Source organism: Prenolepis imparis, unplaced genomic scaffold, assembly GCF_030444845.1.
Source record: "Prenolepis imparis isolate NDT839.2.m4 unplaced genomic scaffold, iyPreImpa1.0 SCAF_12, whole genome shotgun sequence".
NCBI classification, from domain to species: Eukaryota; Metazoa; Arthropoda; class Insecta; order Hymenoptera; family Formicidae; genus Prenolepis; species Prenolepis imparis.
The window spans coordinates 14626016-14648672 of record NW_028141170.1 but is presented as its reverse complement, the minus strand read 5'-3'; the positions used below and the strand labels follow the sequence as shown (position 1 = coordinate 14648672).

The following is a 22657-nucleotide window of genomic DNA, read 5'->3' as shown; positions in this document are numbered from 1 at the left end:
GGTCGGATAATTAATTACATGGATTTGGGATTTGCTGATAGTACATAACAATTATACTGTACTATTTATACAAGATACTGCATTGGGGATTTAGTATCTTACTTATATCGATAAGTAATAATTTATTTAGTCTCTACCATGGTGTAAGTATATAAGGTGAAGCATTCCGGTGGATGCGCAGTCATCCGAAAGTAGTGGGAAAGTGGTCAACCAATTAGATTTCACCCATTCGGCAAAATTATATGATTGATACTGCCATATGTATATTGCTGGCAATGAGCGTTAAATATTAAGGGCCGGTTTCACCATTTCCGATTAACTCAATCGGCCGATTAAACTATATCTTTGTCTATTTTTAAGAACGTAGCTGAAAAGAGACAAATATATAGTTTAATCGGCCGATTGAGTTAATCGGAGATGGTGAGACCGGCCCTAAGTGTTGGAGTGTTATATTAACGTGTTATTTCGGACATCAACATCATGCCGAATTGTTTTGTAAAAAATTGCAAAAATCGTTATAGTTTATATTAATATTTATGAATACACATTTTTACTTCCAATATAAATTCTGTGTTTTTATTTCTGATTAGTCATTCACGTTTGAAATACGCGCGTTGCCAAATGGGTGACATTTGATTGGTTGAAATTTCGGTATGCCGCCATTATGCGTAATACTTCACCTTTTATCTTTCTACCATCTCTATGATATGTCAAATTTATGTATTCTGACCTATTTTAGTCGAATCTTGAAATAATTTAATTCTACATTAAATTGTGGCATATTGTTATATACCGTCGTCGCGAACGAGATGGCGTAATGGATCGTAACAGAGCGGGAACAAAGAAACAATGAAAAGAAGCTCAGTCGCGTAATACATCCCACGAGCACAACACCGCGTCACTGTCATATCCGCGGTTCGCGAATACATTAAAACTGTCGACGAGGATTAAAAGTACATAAAGTATACAGTAAACAACGTACATAAAAGAAAAATGGCTACAACACACAGAGGAGTTGGCCTTATAGAAGAATTCCAGCCAGGCAGAGCCGCATCCTGGACTCAATACATAAAAAGGTTAAATTTCTATTTTATCGCTAATGAAATAGCAGAGCCTGTGAAGAAAAGGGCTATCCTTTCAAGCGTATGTGGGAAAGCGACATACGCACTCATACGATCGGTAATAATGCCAAAATCACCAGCAGATGTGCCATACGAAGAGATCATACAAATGGTGGGCGAACATTTCAGACCTAAACCTTCAGAAATCATACAAAGATTCAAATTTAACAAAAAAAGGCTAATAACTTCTGAATCGGTCGCAAAATACGTTTCGGATCTACGTCGATTGTCGGAATATTGCGGCTTTGGAAATACATTGGATAGTATGCTTCGAGATCGCTTAGTTTGTGGCATAGCGGATGAAGCTGTACAACGACGTCTGTTGGCAGAAACGGATCTATTATTCCAGAAAGCTCTAGATCTCGCGATAGCGGCAGAAACAGCAAAAAAGAACGCATCGGATTTAAGAGCAGCGTCCATAGCAGGAAACGCCGTCACACATGGAATCTGGAAAAACGATTGCAGCAAAAAGAACATAATTCAAAAGAAAACAGGAAATGCAGCATCAAAGAAACCATGTTTCAGATGTGGAGACGCACACGCGCCTAGTGAGTGCAGATTTGCAACAGCCGAGTGCCGGTATTTTAGGAAGACGGGACACATAGAACGCGCATGTTTTTTTTAGGAATTTCGCTAACAGGAATTCAACATATTTAAGCCAAACAAGAGATACAAGAAGCAGTATTTGCAGACGGATTAGGATCATATACCGGAACTCCAATCAGCATAGAAATTAATCCAGAGATAAAACCTATATTTTTGAAGAGTCGAGCTATACCATACGCACTACGAGAAAAGGTCGACGAAGAATTACGAAGATTAGAAACAATCTGTGTTCTAGAAGCGATTCAACACTCAGACTGGGCCACGCCTATTGTGTTAGTGTTGAAAAAAGATGGTCACGTTCGGTTATGTGGAGTATCGAGCCACTGTAAATAAAGCTATAAAGACAGACACATATCCATTGCCCACAGTAACGGAATTATTAGCACAACTCTCAGGAGGTAAGCGATGTACAAAGTTAGACTTATCAGAAGCCTATTTGCAGTTACCAGTAGATGAAGCGACATCAAAGATCCTCACAATAAATACACCTATTTCGAGTCAAAAGACTACCGTATGGAATCTCTTCAGCCCCTAGCATTTTTCAAAGAGTGATGGACACTGTTTTAGCAGGACTCGCAGGAGTAGGTGCATACCTGGATGACCTACTCATAGCGGGAGGATTACAAGAACAGTTGACGGATAAGGAAAATAAGGCATTCGAAAGACTATACAATGCAGGATTACGTCTAAAGAGATGTAAGTGCATACTCAATACTGACGCTGTGGAATATTTAGTTTACAGAGTTGATGCGGAAGGAGTACATCCAACAGAAAAAGTAATGGCTATACAAGAAACCGCGGCACCAAAGAATAGAGAACTGCAAGCTTTCCTAGAATTGTTAAATTTTTACGCATGTTTTTTACCACATAAAGCAACAGTATTAGAGCCATTACACAGACTACTGGACGACAGAACAAAGTGGTCATGGACAGCAATACACGACAAGGCATTTTGTTCCGCAAAGAAGATGATAATAGCATCCACCGTCTTAACACACTATGACCCGGAAAAACTTCTCATTTTGGCATGCGATGCATCACCATATGGATTAGGAGCGGTACTGTCACACTTAAATCCGGATGGTCTGGAGAGACCAATAGCGTTCGCATCAAGAACACCGACAAAAGCAGAAAGAAATTATTCACAATTACAAAAGGAAGCTCTATCCATCATTTTCGGAGTCAAGAAATTTCACGCATACGTATATGGTCGAAATTTTACAATTCTAACAGACCATAAGCCACTTCTAGGCTTGTTTAACCCAAATAAGTCAGTACCTCAGGTTATGTCACCACAGTTACTACGATTTTTTATTACTACGAGTTTAATATTAGCAGCTTATACATATAAAATATTTTTCAGAGAAGGGAAAAGACATGCAAATGCAGATGCATTAAGTCGATTACCATTGGAAACAACAGAATCCCATATTCCACCTCTAAGAGAAATCAAGATGCTAGAATCAACACAAGACATAGCATTGAAAACAAAGGACGTAGCAAAATGGACGCAAGTAGATCCAGTTTTATCCAGAGTACATCGATGGTTACTTCAAAAGTTTCCAACAGAAAATCAAGAAGAACAATTTACATCATATATAAAACGAGAAACAGAACTATCAGCATACAGAAATTGTGTTTTATGGGAATCTCGTGTGATAATTCCAGAACGTCTCAAAAATTCCATATTACAGATGTTACACAACGCACACCCAGGAATTGTAAAAATGAAAGCAATAGCTCGTAGTTTGATGGCCAGGAATGGATAAAGCCATCGAAGCATATGTAAGTAGATGTGACAAATGTCAACTAAATAAGAATAACATGACGTCAGTTCAAGAAAACATATGGACATCTCCAGAAAGACCATGGAGTCGGTTACACATTGATTTTGCAGGACCTTTCCACGGGAAAACATTTATGTTAGTTGTAGACGCATACACCAAGTGGTTAGAAGTTTTCCAAATGAACAACTGCACAGCACAGGCAGTAATTACAAAACTACGAAATCTTTTTGCGACACATGGACTACCGCAAATCATTGTATCAGACAATGCAACAGTATTCACATCAAATGAATATATGGGTTTTCTTCAAAACAACGAAATAAAGGCAATGTACAACGCACCTTACCATCCTTCATCAAACGGACAAGTCGAAAGATACGTGCAAACGGTAAAAATGACATTAAAGAAGTTACCCAGAGAAGAATGAGAAGTAGGGCTTGCACGATTCCTGTTTGTTCACGCTCTGTGCTTGGCGTCACCTGCAGAGCTATTAATGGGACAACGTTTACGAACAGCGTTAGATGCATTACACCCGAATAATAAACAAGAGACTACTGCACAAATTAAGAAAAAATCCGAACATTTGAAGCGGAGGATCCAGTATGGGCCAGAGCCTACCTCACATCAGAGAAATGGACAGCAGCATGGATAATAAAACCTGTCGGACGAGTAACATATGAGGTCCGTACTACAGATGGGAAGAAATGGGTAAGGCACATAGATCAATTACGATCTCATGTTGAAACAGCAGCTAAAAAGACCGATGACAGGAGTTGGGATGAATTCCTTACCACAGAACCAGAACAACAACTGGAAGAAGCTCCAGAACAACAACCGGAAGAAGCTCCAGAACAACAACCGGAAAAAACTCCAGAACAAGTATTGATAAGATCCACTCGAACTAGATCCACCCCAATACGATATAAAGATTATGCCACTCAAAAATCTTGAGGGGGAGGAACTGTTATATACCGACTGTCGTCGTGAACGAGATGGCGTAATGGGTCGTAACAGAGCGGGAACAAAGAAACAATGAAAAGAAGCTCAGTCGCGTAATACATCCCACAAGCACAACACCGCGTCACTGTCATATCCGCTCGCGAATACATAACACATATATAACTTGAATCTCACAAATTATACAAGATATTATATTGTGGATTTAGTTAATTACTTATTTTGATTGTTAGATGTATGAAATTGATTTTTGCAATACATTTAATTTTTTAATATAGACCCATATCGGTCGGATAATTAATTACATGGATTTGGCATTGCTGATAGTATACAGGGTGATTCTAAACAACCGTTTGTCCTTAAAATGTCGTATTCCTGATTGAATTCTAAGAAGATTTTTCCTTTGTCAAAATTTGATCCAAAGCTTAGTTTTCAAATTATTAAAAGAAATAGTAAGCGAATTACGGCACAAGTACGGGCGGTAGACAGGAGCGGCGATGACGCGACGCGACGCGATACGATGACGCGACGATAACAATTACGGCGTTGCTGAACGCGTACGCGTAAGGGGCTTCGCCCCTTCCCCCGCCTATGACGTAGCAACTCGGGAGAATATAAGAGTAGAAGCGGTATTATTATCTTAATCAAAATTTCCAAATATCGTTATACACATTGCTCGCAAAGTAGAATCTAGAGTTTCGATATCTAACCAACCGCACCAAGTACCTCTACCACACCAACAAGACCAACAACATCAACTCGCTTCTATATATCCGTGCGCGCAATCGGACGATTCCTTTTTAGAGTTTCAGCAGACAGACTATTCTCCAATTCTTCAACTGTATTAGATATATATTAAATTGTTTCGTTGGCGACCCCCCTAAAGAGCAGAGTACGTGTCTGTATGTTTGTCTGTCTATCTGTCTGTCTCACGAGAAGGAAGAATGCTCTATCGTCCGCGTTATTACTGCCACCATCTCAGAGAGAGGGAGAGAGAGAGGGAGAGGGAGAGAGAGAGGGAGAGGGAGAGAGAGGGGGAGAGAGGGAGAGGGGGGAGAGAGAGAGAGAGAGAGAGAGAGAGAGAGAGAGAGAGAGAGAGAGAGAGAGAGAGAGAGAGAGAGAGAGAGAGAGAGAGAGAGAGAGAGAGAGAGAGAGAGAGAGAGAGAGAGAGAGAGAGAGAGAGAGAGAGAGAGAGAGAGAGAGAGAGAGAGAGAGAGAGAGAGAGAGAGAGAGATAGAGAGAGAGAGAAAGAAAGATTAATAGAAAGGAAAAAATATTGAACATATATTATTTATTTATTTTTTAGGTATTAGAAGTATTACGTATAAGAAAAAGCTAATATGTATGTACAAGGATAATAAAAGATAATAGAGGAAAATTAGGAAGAAGAAAGCGGAAGTTAAATCAGAAGAAATATATTTTAAATTGTTCAGGTAATTATAAAATAATATAATATGTATGTCTGCTATCAATATGCTGCTGTCGTCAGCAAAAAGACTACACCTCAGTAAACACATTAAATTAACATTGGGTGCTTTCCAGCAACGACACAGTGCGACACAGTGTATCATTCTATCTTTGTTGTTGACAGATATTGAAAGAAGATAGAATGATACTCTGTGTCGCACTGTGTCGTTGCTGGAAAGCACCCATTATTAAGCTAGCAGCAACATAACATCAATTATAACATTGATGTTACATTACTGTTAGCTTATTATTTTACTGGAAAATTTAATACAGAATCAGTTAATTTTGATTATGTTTAATAAAATGTATAAAAAAATATTAAACATTTATAAATATAAATATATATAAATATATATATATATTTATATATATTTATTACTTCTATATATTTATTTATTTTTTATTAGATACGTTTAGAAATAAATATATATTAAGTACAAAAAAATCTATCTTGTCCTCTTTTATTCTTGCACGGAATTTTTTTGTACATAACTTTTTTTACATAATATACTTCTAAACATATTTAATAATAAATAAATAATAAATACAAATATATATATATATATATGTTTTTATACATTCTATTAAACAATCAAAATTAACTGATTTTGTATTAAATTTCCCAGTAACATAACAAGCTAACAGTAATGTAACATCAATATTATAATTTCCCATTCAACAATGTAACTGTTACGTATAAGGCATGATGCATTGTATTGTTATATTATTGAGTAGAAGTTTAAATTACAACATTGATGTTACGTTGCTGTTAGCTTATGTTTACTGAATTGTAGTCTTTTTGTTGACAACAATTAATAGTAGATATATACATACAATTATTACTTGAACAATTATTATCTGAACGATTTAAAATATATTTTCTCTGCTTTTTCTTTCGTATGTATATATTTGTAAAAATATATTAGTTGATGAACAACTTAATTATTCTGTTGATGTCAAATAATTATTATTAATATTGCATTATATTATTTTGTAATAAGAATTTATCAATTTATTATTGATTAATTATTGGCTTATTAAAATATTTCCAAATATATAGCAATGGTGTATCAAATACAAAGTGTCTCTGAAGTCTGACCCAGCCTCCTGGGCTGCTTTCGCGACAGAATCAAAATGATCCAGATTAAAATGATCCTGCGCTGTGATTAGTTAAATCTGAAATTTCATTGAACAAAATTTCAATGAGATTCAATAAAATTTCAGATTTGACCAATAACAGCGCAGGATCATTTTGCTTCTGTCGCGAAAGCAGGCCTGGATCTCGGAAATGGCTTTAGATATTGAAAAATGTTTCAAACAAAAGTTGTAGGATTAAGTGGGACAGAAGATGGTGCTATTGGCTTTTTTTAAAAGTGTTTTTCAAGGTCATTTGGAGATTGAAATCGATTCCTCGCAATTTTTGGCAAAAAATTGAGTAATATGGTAAAAAAAATGTGTTTACGAGATATTTTATTCTTAAGTTTGACATAATTTTACATAGTATTCATAAAATAATGAAAGAAATCAATTGGTGTAAAAAAACACATTTGTTTGTAAGAAAAAGTATATAGCTGCTAGTTGCAATTTACATACTTCTCCTTGAAAACAACTCTTTCTTTTAAATCAATTGATTCATTATTTTATATAAAATATATTAATTAGACAAATGTAGCCAAAAGATAAAATTAAATTTTACCTGAAATTTTTTAATTTTATAAAATTTAGTTTATAAAAAGTTATAATTTGGAATTGATATCTCGACATTTTCATTGGAGAAAAATCGTCTCCAAATGGTTTTAAGAATGTTTAGTTTTGCGCTTGTTATATAGGGTGTTTCATTTTAATTTCCCCAGGCAAATATTTCGAAAAATATGAAAGATACGAAAAAATGTTCCCTACAAAAGTTTTACGGCTTCGAGGGGGACATAAGATGATATCATTGGTTTGACCTTGGATAGTCATTTGAAGGTCACATAAAGTTCACCTACAATTTCTTAAATGAAACCTTTTATTTTTCCTTGCAGATTCTTGTATCTTATCTCGAGAGCTTTATAAAACACTATAATAAAGTATTTTTTCGTTAGTATTTTTTGTTATGAGGCTTGAAAATTACACTACTCCCGGCATTAGCATTGCCCAAGGTACCACGTGGAGGTTGCTCGGTCGAATTTATTGTTATAACTTGTCAAAGTATAAATCTGACCGAACAACTTTCACGTGATATACCTTGGCTAATGTCGGTGGTACTGTAATTTTCAAGCCTCATAACTCGAAAAATACTAAACGAAAAAATACTTTATTATAATGTTTTAGAAAGCTTTCGAGATAAGTTACAAGAATATGCAATGAAAAATAGTAGGTTCCATTTAAGAAATTGTAGGTGAACTTTATGTGACCTTCAAACGACTATCCAAGGTCAAACCTATGGTACCATCTTGTCTCCCTCGAAGCTGTAAAACTTTTGTAGGTCTTTCATATTTTTTGAAATATTTGCCTAGGGAAATTAAAATAAAACACCTATAAAATTAAGTTTAGAAATAATTTGTTATCTATATATTTATATGTATAAAGATATGTTTTAATAAATTACAGCTATTATTATTGTGAAATGTGTATTATAAATTTATAATTAAATTAAATTTTTATTTAAGCAACGTTTAAGAAGATTAAGAAGATTCAAGAAAAGAAGAACAGAAAATCAAGAAAAGAAGAAAAGAAGATCAAGAAAAGAAGAAAAGAAGATCAAGAAAAGAAGAAAAATTTTAAAAAGAATATAAGGCTGCTGTGCGCCAATACAAAAGGCTGCTTTGTGCCTACAAAAAGTGGCTGCTGTGCGCCCATACAAGCTGCTGTGCGCTTACAAAAAGTGGCTGCTGTGCGCCCATACAAGGCTGCTGTGCGCCTACAAAAAGTGGCTGCTGTGCGCCCATATAAGGCTGCTGTGCGCCTACAAAAAGTGGCTGCTGTGCGCCCATACAAGGCTGCTGTGCGCCTACAAAAAGTGGCTGCTGTGCGCCCATATAAGGCTGCTGTGCGCCTACAAAAAGTGGCTGCTGTGCGCCCATACAAGGCTGCTGTGCGCCTACAAAAAGTAACTGCTGTGCGCCGATAAATTATTACATATTTACAAAAAAATTGTATCTTTGTAATTATTATATTTTTATCGAATATATATAAATAATGTCTGTAAAGACAAAAAAGCATAGAATTCTATCACCTAAGGATAAAGATATAATCATTCGAGGTGAATGGTTAACCGATATACATATGGAATATTTTGACAATTTATTGCAAAATTGTTCAGATTATAGACCTGTCGAAACATGGCGATTACAACTTCCTGATACTATTCAGCCTATGCCAATTGATAAAAAGCATATACAAATATTACATAGTTCATCAGGTCTATCAGATGGACATTGGGTGTGTAGTTATTACGATACAAAAAATATATTTATTTATGATTCATTAAATAATAAAAAATTGCATAGACATCATGAACAATTCTTGAAAAGATTATTTCCAACATATAACTTTGAAAAAATTCCTGTTAAATTTCCTACTGTACAATACCAACCAAACGGTAGCGATTGCGGGGTTTTTGCAATAGCCTTTGCAATTTCATTGTTATTCAATATTAAACCCGAAAAAATAAAATATGACCATAGTTTAATGCGTTTGCATTTAATTAAGATTTTTGAATCTAATGTTATCGAGCATTTTCCACAAGATCCACAATATGCTCTTCAAAAAGTGCTTCCATTAGCAGTAATAAAAGCAAGAGAAACTGAAGCAAACCGTATACGTACTATACGTCGATGTGAGACGGAACAACAAAGTTTGAATCGTTTAGAAAAGCAACGTCATATTTATCAATGTAAAAAAGAATTAAGTAATAATCAATTACAATTAATGGAAAATTCTCCAAAGAATTTCATGAAAACAAACAATATTTATGAAGAAATTAAGCAGCATGATTTGGATAATCACTGTGTAAATAAACGTGCACGCTATACACAAGATTTAGAAAATAATCAGGCTAAAAAACATGATTCATATGAGCAAGATTCCGAGAATAATTGCATTGAACAGCACGATCTGTATAAACAGAGCTTTGAAGATAGATCCGCTAAACGACGCGATCGTTATAAACAAAATTTAAAAGACAATCGCGCTAAACAACGCCGAAATTTAAAAGATAATCGCGCTAAACAGTGTGATCGATATGAACAAAATTTAGAAAATAAACGCACTAAAAAGCGTAATCGATATCAACGGAACTTAGAAGATGAACGCATTAAAGATCGATATCGATATGAACAAGATTTAGAAAATAAACGCGCAGAAAAGCGTATGCGTTATTCGAAAAACTTTGAGCATGAACGAGATAGATAAAAAAGATTGGATCCTAATTACAAATGGCTTTATAATAAGCGATATTATCAGACAAAAAAACAGAACAAAATTAAGACAAAATCTACATTTAAAATAAAAACTTGCAATATTGTCAAAAAAATTACTAAAAAGTATGAACAATTCTGGTCGAAAAACACCATAAAACTTCGTAATTCGTCAGAAATATTTATAACAAATATTATTGAAAAAATCAATATTAAAGGTCATATTGAGAAACGATTAAAAGCCGAAAAAATTGTACGTTGGTGCATGTGTATTAGAAAAAATTATATTCGCAATATATACAAAATGTTAAGTTCGATTAAAAAGAAATCAGAAGTGTATTTAACTCTTATCGCAGATTGTTCTACAATTGAAGACAAATTAACTGCGCTATGTGGCGAATCTAGACATACAGCCTCATCTGAAAATTATTTCATCGAGTCTATATATCATCATGATGTAAATCCATTAGAACCTTTGGTAATGAATGTAGAAGGAAAAGTGGTAAACATATTACCATTAATAACAGAACGAGCTAAAAAATCTTGGTCGTGTAATACTTCAAACTGTAAAATTAACGATCCGCTTTTAATTGACCGTTCTCAGAAGTTTCTCAAAACCGTAAATACATGTTCTTTAAAGAATGAACCAAAACTGATGTGTAATACTGCAAGCTGTAAAATTAACGATCCGCTTTTAATTGATCGTTATCAGAAGTTTCTCCAAACCGTAAATACGTGTACTTTAAAGAATGTACCAAAACTGATGCAAAGTATTCATAAATGTACTATGAAAACTTCAAATGAGAAATTGGGTCATATGCGTAGCTGTTATATTGATTTAACACTTTGCAAAGGAATGTTTCTTCCAGTTCAATTATTATCGCCTCATTTTCCAAAAGTAAGATATATGAAGCGTTTAATTTACCAACTTACAGTTTTTTATCGAAAGATGGAAAATTTAGATGATGCATTAAATCATGGTGATATAAACACTTTGAATGAAATTGTGACTTCTGCACAGGAAAAAGTAGATATACACAGACAGCAACGGACTGATATAATTTTGAGTGACGATGATATTATTGTTAAATATCGTAAAGCATTTAAAGCGTTGACTAAACGCTCTATGGACACACCACGACATGTTTGCGTATCGTGCGAGAGATTGTGTTATAAAAAAAATGTTTCTAAAGTCAATAGTCTTCAGACACAAATTTGGAGAGATTTAATGACGTATGTACAACAACAAAAAGTTGATGCGCAATATATATGTAATTATTGTGTAAACAAATTTCGTAAGGGCTTAATGCCTGCATACTGCGTCTTAAATAATCTTTTTACAAATCAGGTGCCTGAAGTAATATCATCTCTTAATACATTCGAAAAAATTCTTATACAGAGAGCTAAAGCGTTTCAAACTGTCCTCAAAATGGGAACTGTTATGAATAAAAAGTTGCCTCAAAGACAAATCGTACCAAAAGTTAAAGGTAGAACATTTCATTTACCACTGCCGTTACAGGAGACATTGAATAAATTATGTTCTAATACTGATCCAATAAATATTAATCATGAATTATATATATTAGTTAGAGGTATCCCGACAAAATCAAAGATTATTTGGGAAGAGGTAGTTGATGTTAAAAAAGTATTTGACGCTTTAACGTGGTTAAAGCGCAACAATACTTTATACTCTCATATTATATTGCCAAATAATCACAATGATTTACGTTTACCAAAATTAAAAAATTCTGAATTCCAAATGGAAGAGACAAAAGATAATGCAGAAGTGGCTGATGATGAGACTAAATTATTAAATGATCCGATAGAAGAGATCAAAAATGATACAGAAGGCCAACGGAAAGCAATGTTAACTCAAGTTACTAATGTTGAAAACGATGGCTATTACGAACAATATACTATTTATCCCTTATATGAAAAGAAAGCAAATAAAACTGCGACAGCCTTATATCAAATGTTAAAAATTCAGGACTTGCCTTTGAATAATCGTGAGCAACATTTAGATTTAATGTGTTTTCCAGATTTATATTCTTCTGGTATTAATGGACAACGTGAGATTAGACAGGTTAAACTTCATGATCATGAATTTATTAAATGTCGTTTGACATCTAAACATCCACAGTATAGATTAAATCAACAATACTTATTTTATTTATTGAACGATGCAAATATGCGTCAATTAAGTCGTGGAATTTTTCATAAAATGAATGTAACTAATCCGCGACTTCGTTATACAGCTGCAGAATACTTAGACGCAATGTCGAAAGAATTGTTGGAATCTAATTTGAGTACAATATTTGCCACACTTCGAAATACGGAGCAATATTGGCGTAGACCGAGAAGTGATTTAAATTGTATGACACAGCATTATGGACCTGCGACATGGTTTTTAACACTAAGTCCAAGTGAATGGTTATGGGAAGATTTAGGTGAATATATTCGTGAAGTAAATGGATGGCATGACGCTTCCTTTAGCGTTAGCGTACTCATTGCTAGAGATCCTGTATCAACATCCAGGTTTCTCGATAATAAGTTTCGGGCAATGCTTGATTTTATCAAGTCCAAAGATCATCCAATTGGAGAAGTAACGCACTATTTCTGGCGACGAGAATATCAAGGTAGAGGTATACAACATTTTCACTTATTAATTTGGATTAAAAATGCACCGATTTTCGGTGAATCTACTATGGAAGAAGTCTCTAAATTTATTTTACAACATATAAGCTGCAAAATGCCGGATAAAAATATTTCGCCATTATTATACAGTCGTGTTGATACGCATCAGCGACATATACATAATGATTATTGTCTTCGCTCTAAAAAAGTAGGACGTAAAGTTATTCGTCGATGTCGTTTTGGATTTCCTCGTCCCGTTACTGAAACTTTGAATATGAGAGATGTGGCAACTTCGATAGCCGGTAAAAAACAATTGAAACATAAAAGTAGACTTTATGATCTTCCTCGAATGGATAATGAAGTTAATATAAATGACTATAATCCTGTTCTTCTTACTGCATGGGAAGGTAATATGGATATACAATTTATTGGTGAAAAATCATCGCTGCTTACCTGGTATGTTACTAAATATATGAATAAAGCGGGGAAAAGTGAATTGTCTGAGACTATTCTTGATAGTAAGGATAACAAAAACAAATCATTAGCGAGTCATCTTTGGAATATTGCTTTGCGATTTACGAATAATAGAGAATGTGGAGCTCTCGAAGCTGCTGATACATTGTTAGGTATTCCTTTGTATGGAACTGATCGAAATACAACCATCAGATGGTTAGATGTTAATCAAATACGATATAGAAAATTAAAAAGTCGCAAAGAAATTGAAGCTCTTGATGCTGAATCTACAGATATATTTTATCAATCTTTGATAGATGATCATTATCCACATAGACCAAACGAACTAGAAAATACGTCTCTTTATGAATTTGCACAGTGGTACGATATCTCGAAGATCAAACCGAAAAATAGGTTTATTGAATATTATAAAATAGATAATGGTTGTTATCTTAAACGGCGGCAGCGCGGATATCTTATTAATCATTATAGATATAATGTTAATACACAGCCGGAAAATTATTTCTTTGCGTTATTGCTTATGTTTAAACCATGGCGAAAATTAGAGGATCTTAAAAATGAATGCGATACTTATGCCGAATCGTTTCACAAAGTAAAACTGCATCTTATAGAAGCATTGCAATATCATGAAAGATTAGAAGAATTGCAAAAAGCATTTGAAACTGCAAAACAGTTAGTTCAGCAATGCTTAGATGACGATTTACAAAAAGAGCAGTCTCAGGATGATCCTGAAAATGCGATAGGTATTCAAAATATAGAGGCTGGTGAAGCAATGCAAGATTTTAAAGATCTTGGTGATAGAGCTATTCGAGAAATTGATGTATCTGAAATGATAGTAAAATTAAATACGGATCAAAAACGAGTATTTAATAAAGTTATCAATGTTGTAGAGTCCGATAAATCAATATTACGATTATATGTTAGCGGAGAAGGTGGTACTGGAAAAAGTTTCTTAATCAAGACTATTAAATGCTGGATAAAACAAAATCTCAACAAAGATACTGCTGTAGCAGCACCTACTGGTATAGCAGCATTTAATATAGATGGTTTGACAGTTCATAGATTGCTTCAATTACCCGTTGAACATGGTCAAACTCCTAAGTATAAACAATTATCTGATCATGTATTGAAAGTTTTACGAGCAGATCTTAAAGATGTTATTCTTTTTGTAATTGATGAAGTGTCAATGATATCTAATTTGACTTTAATATATATACATCTTCGATTGTCTGAGATTTTTGACACTAGTGATTGCGATGATGGTTGGTTTGGTGGAAAGCATATTCTTTTATTCGGAGACTTGCTTCAATTACCTCCTGTACGCGAAGATCCTATCTTTATACATTTATCAGATACAAAAATTGCTAAATGTCTTGGTTCTTTAAATGCTGTTAATTTATGGATTACATTATTTGAGTATGATGAATTGACAATCAATATGCGCCAGCAAGGAGATGATTCTTACCGTGAGTTATTGTCGCGAATTCGTATAGGTTTAGTGACAAAATCTGATTGTAAAATTCTAGAGAGTAGAAAAATATCTTTCAAAGCTGATTATTTCGAATCTAGATTAAATGAATTATGTGATTTTATTAACAGTTTACCATCGGACACTGTTTGTTTATTGCCAACTTGTAATATGTGTAATGTCCTTAATGATGCAATGTTAAGTCGCATTGTTTCCAAAGAAATATTATTAATTGCTCAAGATACGATTGAATGTATACCATATGTAAAAAAGAAAGTATTAAAAGTATTGTCAAATAACGATGATGATAATTCTCGAACAGCTGGGCTTTCAAAACAAATTACAATTAAAATTGGAGCAAAAGTTATGATTCGGCGTAACATCGATGCTAGTTTGGGTCTTGTAAACGGTACAATTGCTAAAGTAATTTCAATTGTACGAGAAACGTCTACTGACGACGTAGAAAAGATTAAACTTCTTTTACCATCAGGTTTAGAATATGAAATTGAAAGAGTAAAGGTTAAATTTCAGGTATTGGATAGAGCGTATGTTATACGAAAGCAATTTCCATTATCTTTAAGTTATGGCATCACTATTCATAAAAGCCAAGGATTAAGTTTGCAAAGTGTTGTTACGGATATTGGCAATTCTGTATTTAGTTGTGGTCAAGTTTATGTTGCCTTGTCGCGAGTAACATCTCTAGAAGGATTGCATTTAATTAACTTTGATCCTTCAGCAGTAGTTGCTAACAGTGAAGCTATTATTGAATATAATCGTTTAAAACGGATACACAATCCAAAAGCAGAAATGATTGCTGTGTCAAAAGAACGCTGTCATAAAGTGAAAGATGTTCGATGGGCGTTACCAAAAGTAGTTGCCTCTGTTCAAAAATCAAGTTCAGATAAAAAAATTCAAGATATTGCTTCAAATCGAAGAATTCAAAACACTGCTTGGGTTATACATGGTTTTCAGAATACAGACAAGGTTTCATGTTATGCAAATACAGTATTGCAATGTTTATTACATTTAAATGCTATTAGGCAACAGTTAATTAATTGCGACAAAACAGATGTTTTACGTATATTAATGCATCGATATGAAAATGGAATGCGTAATCTAAATACCTATGCAATACGGCAATATTTAGGAGAATATTTTTCGAGCATCGTAAAACGAAATGCGTATGATTTTCTTACGGCACTTTGCGAAAAATATGATTACTTAAGAAATTTGATACAACATCAGGTAACTTCTACCAAGCGATGCAAAACATGTGGCAATACAAAAACTATTGTTGAAAATAATATTGCTATTTCAATTTCCCTTGATAATTTAAAGGAAAAAAGTTATAATCTTAATGATTTATTAAATGCTACATTTTCACATTGGTTTCACTTACACAACGAATCATGTGAATGTTGTACTGGAACTGATAAAATATTTAAAAATGAAGTAACATTAACAAGAGAAATAATTGTTATTCGTTTAATACAATTTTTATCACAAGATGGTAAATTAATAAAAGCAGAACACAAATTTAACTTATGTGCTGTTCCAACAACTAAAGTATTAATAGCGGGACAATTGTACAAGACGATGAATGCTATTCTTTATGATGGTTCGTGCACCGATGAAGATCATTATATAAGCATATGCAGAGAAGGATTATCTAATATTTGGATCGAAATTGATGATGCGCAAGTTAAAAAGAGGCAGTGGCCTAGAGGTGCTAAAGATGTTTATATAATATTTTTACAAAAAAATAGCAAATAAATAATATAAATTCGATATAAAATAAAGTAGTTGAAAAATTCTCACTAAATAGATTTTTATAATATAAAATTTATGATTAATATTTAATCATTTAATATTGCATTTCGATCAGTCCTATATAAAAGAATGTATCATAATGTATTAGCAATTTCATGACAATGCTTTTATTCTGTATTATTCGTAAAGTGCAAAAAAATATTTTTTACATGCATAAATTGTCAATAATTTGCTATTACTACTAAAAATGAAATAATATAACACTTTTTGTTTTATTTATATATTTAATAATGAACTAGATAAGCAGTAACGATTAGTCATCAATGGACTTAGAGGTATAGATTGTGAATAATAAATATATTTTTAATGACATATTAATCTATAAAAATAATGATATGAAAAAGTTGCAACTGATAAATAAAAACCTATAAAAATATTTTAATTAAATATGGTTATACAAAATAGTTGTTTTTATCTATAGTAAGCAGAGGACCGTCGTATTTTGAAATATGACGGGGGTGGTGGCGGGTTTTTTGCTTATTTATTTAAAGATGTTTATCATACAAAAATGAATGATATCCCTATAAAAACCTACCTTTAAAAAAAGGTAAAAAAAGGCGCCTAGTATGGGCACGCCAGTAGTGAAAAATTACCCATTGCAAACCCATGTAGAATCGTATGAAAAATTACTCATTGCAAACCCATGTAGAATCGTATGAAAAATTACTCATTGCAAACCCATGTAGAATCGTATGAAAAATTATCCATTGCAAACCCATGTAGAATCGTACTACAAAAGTAATGATATCAAAAAAATTGCGCGCCAAGTGAAAGTAGAAACTTGTACCAGTGGAAAATTTAAATTGCAAACCCATGTAGAATAGTACCTATGTAGAATAGTATAATTATAGAGACCTCTCTTCACGCTGGAAATTGCAAACCCATGTAGAATCGTATAATTATAGACCTCTCTTCACGCTGAAAATTGCAAATCCATGTAGAATCGTATAATTATAGACCTCTCTTCACGCTGAAAGTTGCAAACACATATAGAATCGTAATAAGAAAAGAATAAGACAAAACACAAAAAAACAGAATTAAAAATTAATACAAGCATTAAAAATTAAAAATTTATGCAAAAATTATATAAATTAATACAAATAAAAAAAAATAAATATTTAATTTAAAAAACTAGGCACTGCTAAATTTCAAAATTAACTTTAGCATATTGTTTAATTTAGTAGTGCCTAGTTTTTTAAATTAAATTTTTTATTTTTTTTTATTTGTATTAATTTATATAATTTTTGCATAAATTTTTAATTTTTAATGCTTGTATTAATTTTTAATTCTGTTTTTTTGTGTTTTGTCTTATTCTTTTCTTATTACGATTCTATATGTGTTTGCAACTTTCAGCGTGAAGAGAGGTCTATAATTATACGATTCTACATGGATTTGCAATTTTCAGCGTGAAGAGAGGTCTATAATTATACGATTCTACATGGGTTTGCAACTTCCAGCGTGAAGAGAGGTCTCTATAATTATACTATTCTACATAGGTACTATTCTACATGGGTTTGCAATTTAAATTTTCCACTGGTACAAGTTTCTACTTTCACTTGGCGCGCAATTTTTTTGATATCATTACTTTTGTAGTACGATTCTACATGGGTTTGCAATGGATAATTTTTCATACGATTTTACTTACTGAAAACGTTTTTATTAAAAAAGAAATAATTTTGTATAACCGCAATTCTAACATTAACTGCTATTATACCCAGATAGCACCATGTCCAAAATGCACCCATAAGATGCCATAGATCCCCAGATAGCAAAATGTTAGCAGCATGTCGGCAGTATGACAGCAGATCTAATCATGACTTTACAGCAGATTCCTATCCACTGTGTCCGCAATTGATGATATTCTGCTAGCATAGTTAGTAAGCAAAATCTGACAGCAGATTGGCGGCAGAAACCGAGCAGATCTGCACATATAGTTTGATGGCAGATTGGCAGCAGAAACCGAACAGATCTGTCAAACGCAATCTAATAGCAGATTGGCGGCAGAAATCGAGCAGGATCTGCACAATTCCTTGCCATTTGAATATATAAGTATAATAAAATTCAATATTTTTCGATGAATATAACAGATGCATAAGACGTGTTATCCGCTACTTATAATTTTTTTTTTCATAAATATGATATTTAATGCATAACATATTATATTGTATGTAGTTATATCTCACATAGTAATTTTAAATGTTCAATTTAATCTATTAATTAAATTAATAAAATAAATTGTAAAAATAATTAAATTTATATAATTTATAAAATTTAAGATATAATTTATATGAGAATTAAATTCTGCTTTATGCTTTAAATAGAAAGTAAATGGATAATTTTTCATGTATATCCTATTGATTCTAATAAGTTTAATATTCTCATGTTAGACTTGTCAGATATCAAAAATTAAACTGATAGAAAAATATACTTTTGATCTTTTATTAATAGCCACGACTTGCAGACTTTATATCTATTTTTAACAGAAATTTGATTGCGAGAAAATACATCACATAGCGGTAGGTGAAGGAACTATTAAATAACTGCAAAATGCAGATCCTGTTGTCAATTTGCCATCAGATTGTGCGCGCGCAAATCTTGCTCGATTTCTGCCGTCAATCTGACACCAAACTGCGTTGCGCAAATCATGCTCGGTTTCTACTACCAATCTGCTATGATAATTCTATACAAATCCTGCTTGATTTCTGCTACTGACTTGCTGCCAAATTATGTCAGCAGATTTTATAACATTTCTGCCAACGTTCTGCTATCATTATCTGATATAACAAGTTTTGTATAAAATCTGCAGTTTTTTTGCTGGCAAAAATATATAGCACACAGTTTTAATACATGCTCTTGACAGATTTGGCTATCTGGGTCTTTAAGATGTTTTTAAGATGTCTTTGGGATATCATATCATAAGATTTCTTAAAGACATCTTAAAGATTTCTTAATGATGTCTTATGCGTGCATTTTGGACATGGTGCTATCTGGGTAGTAATAGTTTGTGATCGACGTCTATCTTTTAATGGCGCCCTGGTAATCATTAGAGATTGATAGTATTACATTTTTTAATTGCTTACACCAAATAAATGCTATCAAATATCAAATTTTGGAAAATAAAACAATTAATTGTAATTGAAAGAATGTAATTAAATAATTGTTATAATATAAACTAAAAATGCACCATTCAATAATTAATACATTTAATTTTTATGTAAAGATTATATCAATTATCAATCAACAATGAGATGAACACATTATATGTTATTCTTATTACTTATAATAATTAAAATTCTAATTTGGCGTACACGGAGTGATAAAGTATACAAAATTCAGTCAATGCGTTATACAAGAGAATTAATAAAAATTTTTCTCAATAAAAGCAGTTTTACGAGAAATATTTAAGCAAAAAATATATTGTTTAAAAAGATATATGTATATATATTTTATTACACACATTTATATTATATAATATAATACATTATTGACATGTTATGTTACATTCTAAAAATAGTTATATTAAATATTAGTTTGATTTTTAGTTTATCTTCAAAAATTTACAAAGAACAAGTTAATGCTTTAAAATCACTTATTAACTAAAAAAAATCTTGTTTACATTAAAACTACTATATTAAACTCATCAAGTAGCAAAATACAAAATAATTAACATTATTTGATAGCATCTCAATATAAATTAAATACTTTTATTAAATGTATTAATGTCTTCTGAAGTTTGCTTCACTTGTTAATACTTCTGCAATAACAGAAATTATAAATTAATATAAACAAAATAAATAACTTCATTTAAAATAAGTGCACTTATCTATTACTATTGCTTTGACACTAGTAACAGATATATGCAAGATGATGTCACGAAACAGCTATGATTTATGCCTATTTTTACTCCCGATTGCTGCTGAATTGTAGATTATTATATTTGTGACATTCTGCATTTCTCTATTACAAATTTTTATATTGCTCTTTAATATTTCATTACATATCACACCTAACAAAACTGTATTTTCTACTTCTTCTAGGTTAAATCTTGAACATTTCTTACGCATGTTCACTGATAGATGTGAAAATATGTTAAAGACTGATTTACTTTATAAAGGTATGTCACTCTTTATATAAATATATCTATTATCAATGCTTCATTTATATTTTACAAAGAAAATAAAAGCGATATAATTTGAAACTATAAGATTTTAATAATATAAATATTTCTAAAAATATAATCTACTCAGATTGCGCTTGTTTTGATTAAATTAGATTTAGTTACATTTTTTTACTCAAAATGATCTGATATATCCTCTAAATATACTGTATCTGTTCACACTCATATAAAATAATAGTAATAATATTATTTTTATAATATATTATATTTTTATATTATTTATTGTTATGAGTAACTTAAAACTTATATATTTATAAAAATTAATTTTATAATATGACAATGTAAACAGATATATATCTCCAATTTGTTTATAAATACATCCCACACAACACAAAATATTTCAGAGATCTTCGCAAAATTTACTCAAAAATGTTTCATGTACGTCTTACAAGGGGAGGTCGCGGTTGACTCTTCACCGATTTTGATCTCCTTTGGTATGGTGAATCTACATCGAAAAAAAGTTGCTCCGTGTTCGAGCTTTTCGTCCAATGCGCCTTGTAAAAAAAAATTTTTTTTTCCCGAAGTTTAGAGAAATTGTCAGGTTCGTTACAAGGCCTAAAGAAAGACAAACTTTCGATCGGTGCCGCTAGTGCAGCGACAGAGCACAAGAATAGTAATCCCGGGATCCCAGGTTCAGAACTTTGGGCTGTCATAATTTTTTTTTTTTTTTTTTTAATAACGTATTATTTATTATGATAAATAAATATTCGGCATATTTTTATCGTTAGTTATGCATATATCTCTTTATATATTTAAAATTAATAAAATGATCGTAATATAAATAAAATATTTTTATAGAGAAATATTTTTAGAAATATTTTTACTTTTTAAAGATTTATACATTTTTTCAAATTTTCTTTAATCTAATAATGTTAGAATACACACTTTTCGTAGCTTTACAAAATTTAATTTATTACTCATTATTATTTTTTGCTTCAATATGTAATAAATATATCATAAATATATAAGTAAGATATTTTCTAACCGACCTTCTAGAACCCTTATTAGTAGACAGGATCAGACGACCCTCTCCTCTCCCTCCAACGTTCCTTACACTTTCACAACCAGCGGTTTCATCCAGCGGTTCACAGCAGGTAGAAAATCCGAATTTTGTAAAGCTATGAAAAGTGTGTATTCTAACATTATTAGATTAAAGAAAATTTGAAAAAATGTATAAATCTTTAAAAAGTAAAAATATTTCTCTATAAAAATATTTTATTTATATTACGATCATTTTATTAATTTTAAATATATAAAGAGATATATGCATAACTAACGATAAAAATATGCCGAATATTTATTTATCATAATAAATAATACATATTATTAAAAAAAAAAAAAAAAAAAAAAAAATTATGACAGCCCAAAGTTCTGAACCTGGGATCCCAGATTACTATTCTTGTGCTCTGCCGCTGCACTAGCGGCACCGATCGAAAGTGTGTCTTTCTTTAGGCCTCGTAACGAACCTGACAATTACTCTAAACTTCGGGAAAAAAAAATTTTTTTTACAAGGCGCATTGGACGAAAAGCTCGAACACGGAGTAACTTTTTTTCGATGTAGATTCACCATACCAAAGGAGATCAAAATCGGTGAAGAGTCAACCGCGACCTCCCCTTGTTAGATACATGAAAATATTCGCTATTTTGTCACAAATACGTTTATGAAAGGTTGCACAAACGTTTCAAATGTTACGTTTTTTATGATATGTCTTTTAAATGTTCTAACGACATTTTAG

The 22657-nt window shown here is 32.1% G+C and overlaps 1 protein-coding gene across 1 annotated transcript; it reads left to right on the top strand.

Moving 5' to 3' along the window:
• The first annotated feature begins 10819 nt into the window (after positions 1–10819).
• Positions 10820–16687, top strand: LOC145943773 (uncharacterized). The gene is made up of 2 exons (XM_083051590.1): positions 10820–10891; positions 10997–16687. The coding sequence occupies exons 1-2, from the start codon at positions 10820–10822 to the stop codon at positions 16685–16687; spliced, it is 5763 nt and encodes a 1920-aa protein (XP_082907716.1).
• Positions 16688–22657: the final 5970 nt, after the last annotated feature.

What these genes read in the sequence shown, in the direction of transcription:
- LOC145943773 (XM_083051590.1), top strand. Translation starts at nt 10,820, where the DNA reads ATGAATGTAGAAGGAAAAGTGGTAAACATATTACCATTAATAACAGAA. An exon ending in CTAAAAAATCTTGGTCGTGT is followed by an intron (nt 10,892 to 10,996) that starts AATACTTCAAAC and finishes CCAAAACTGATG; the next exon opens with TGTAATACTGCAAGCTGTAA.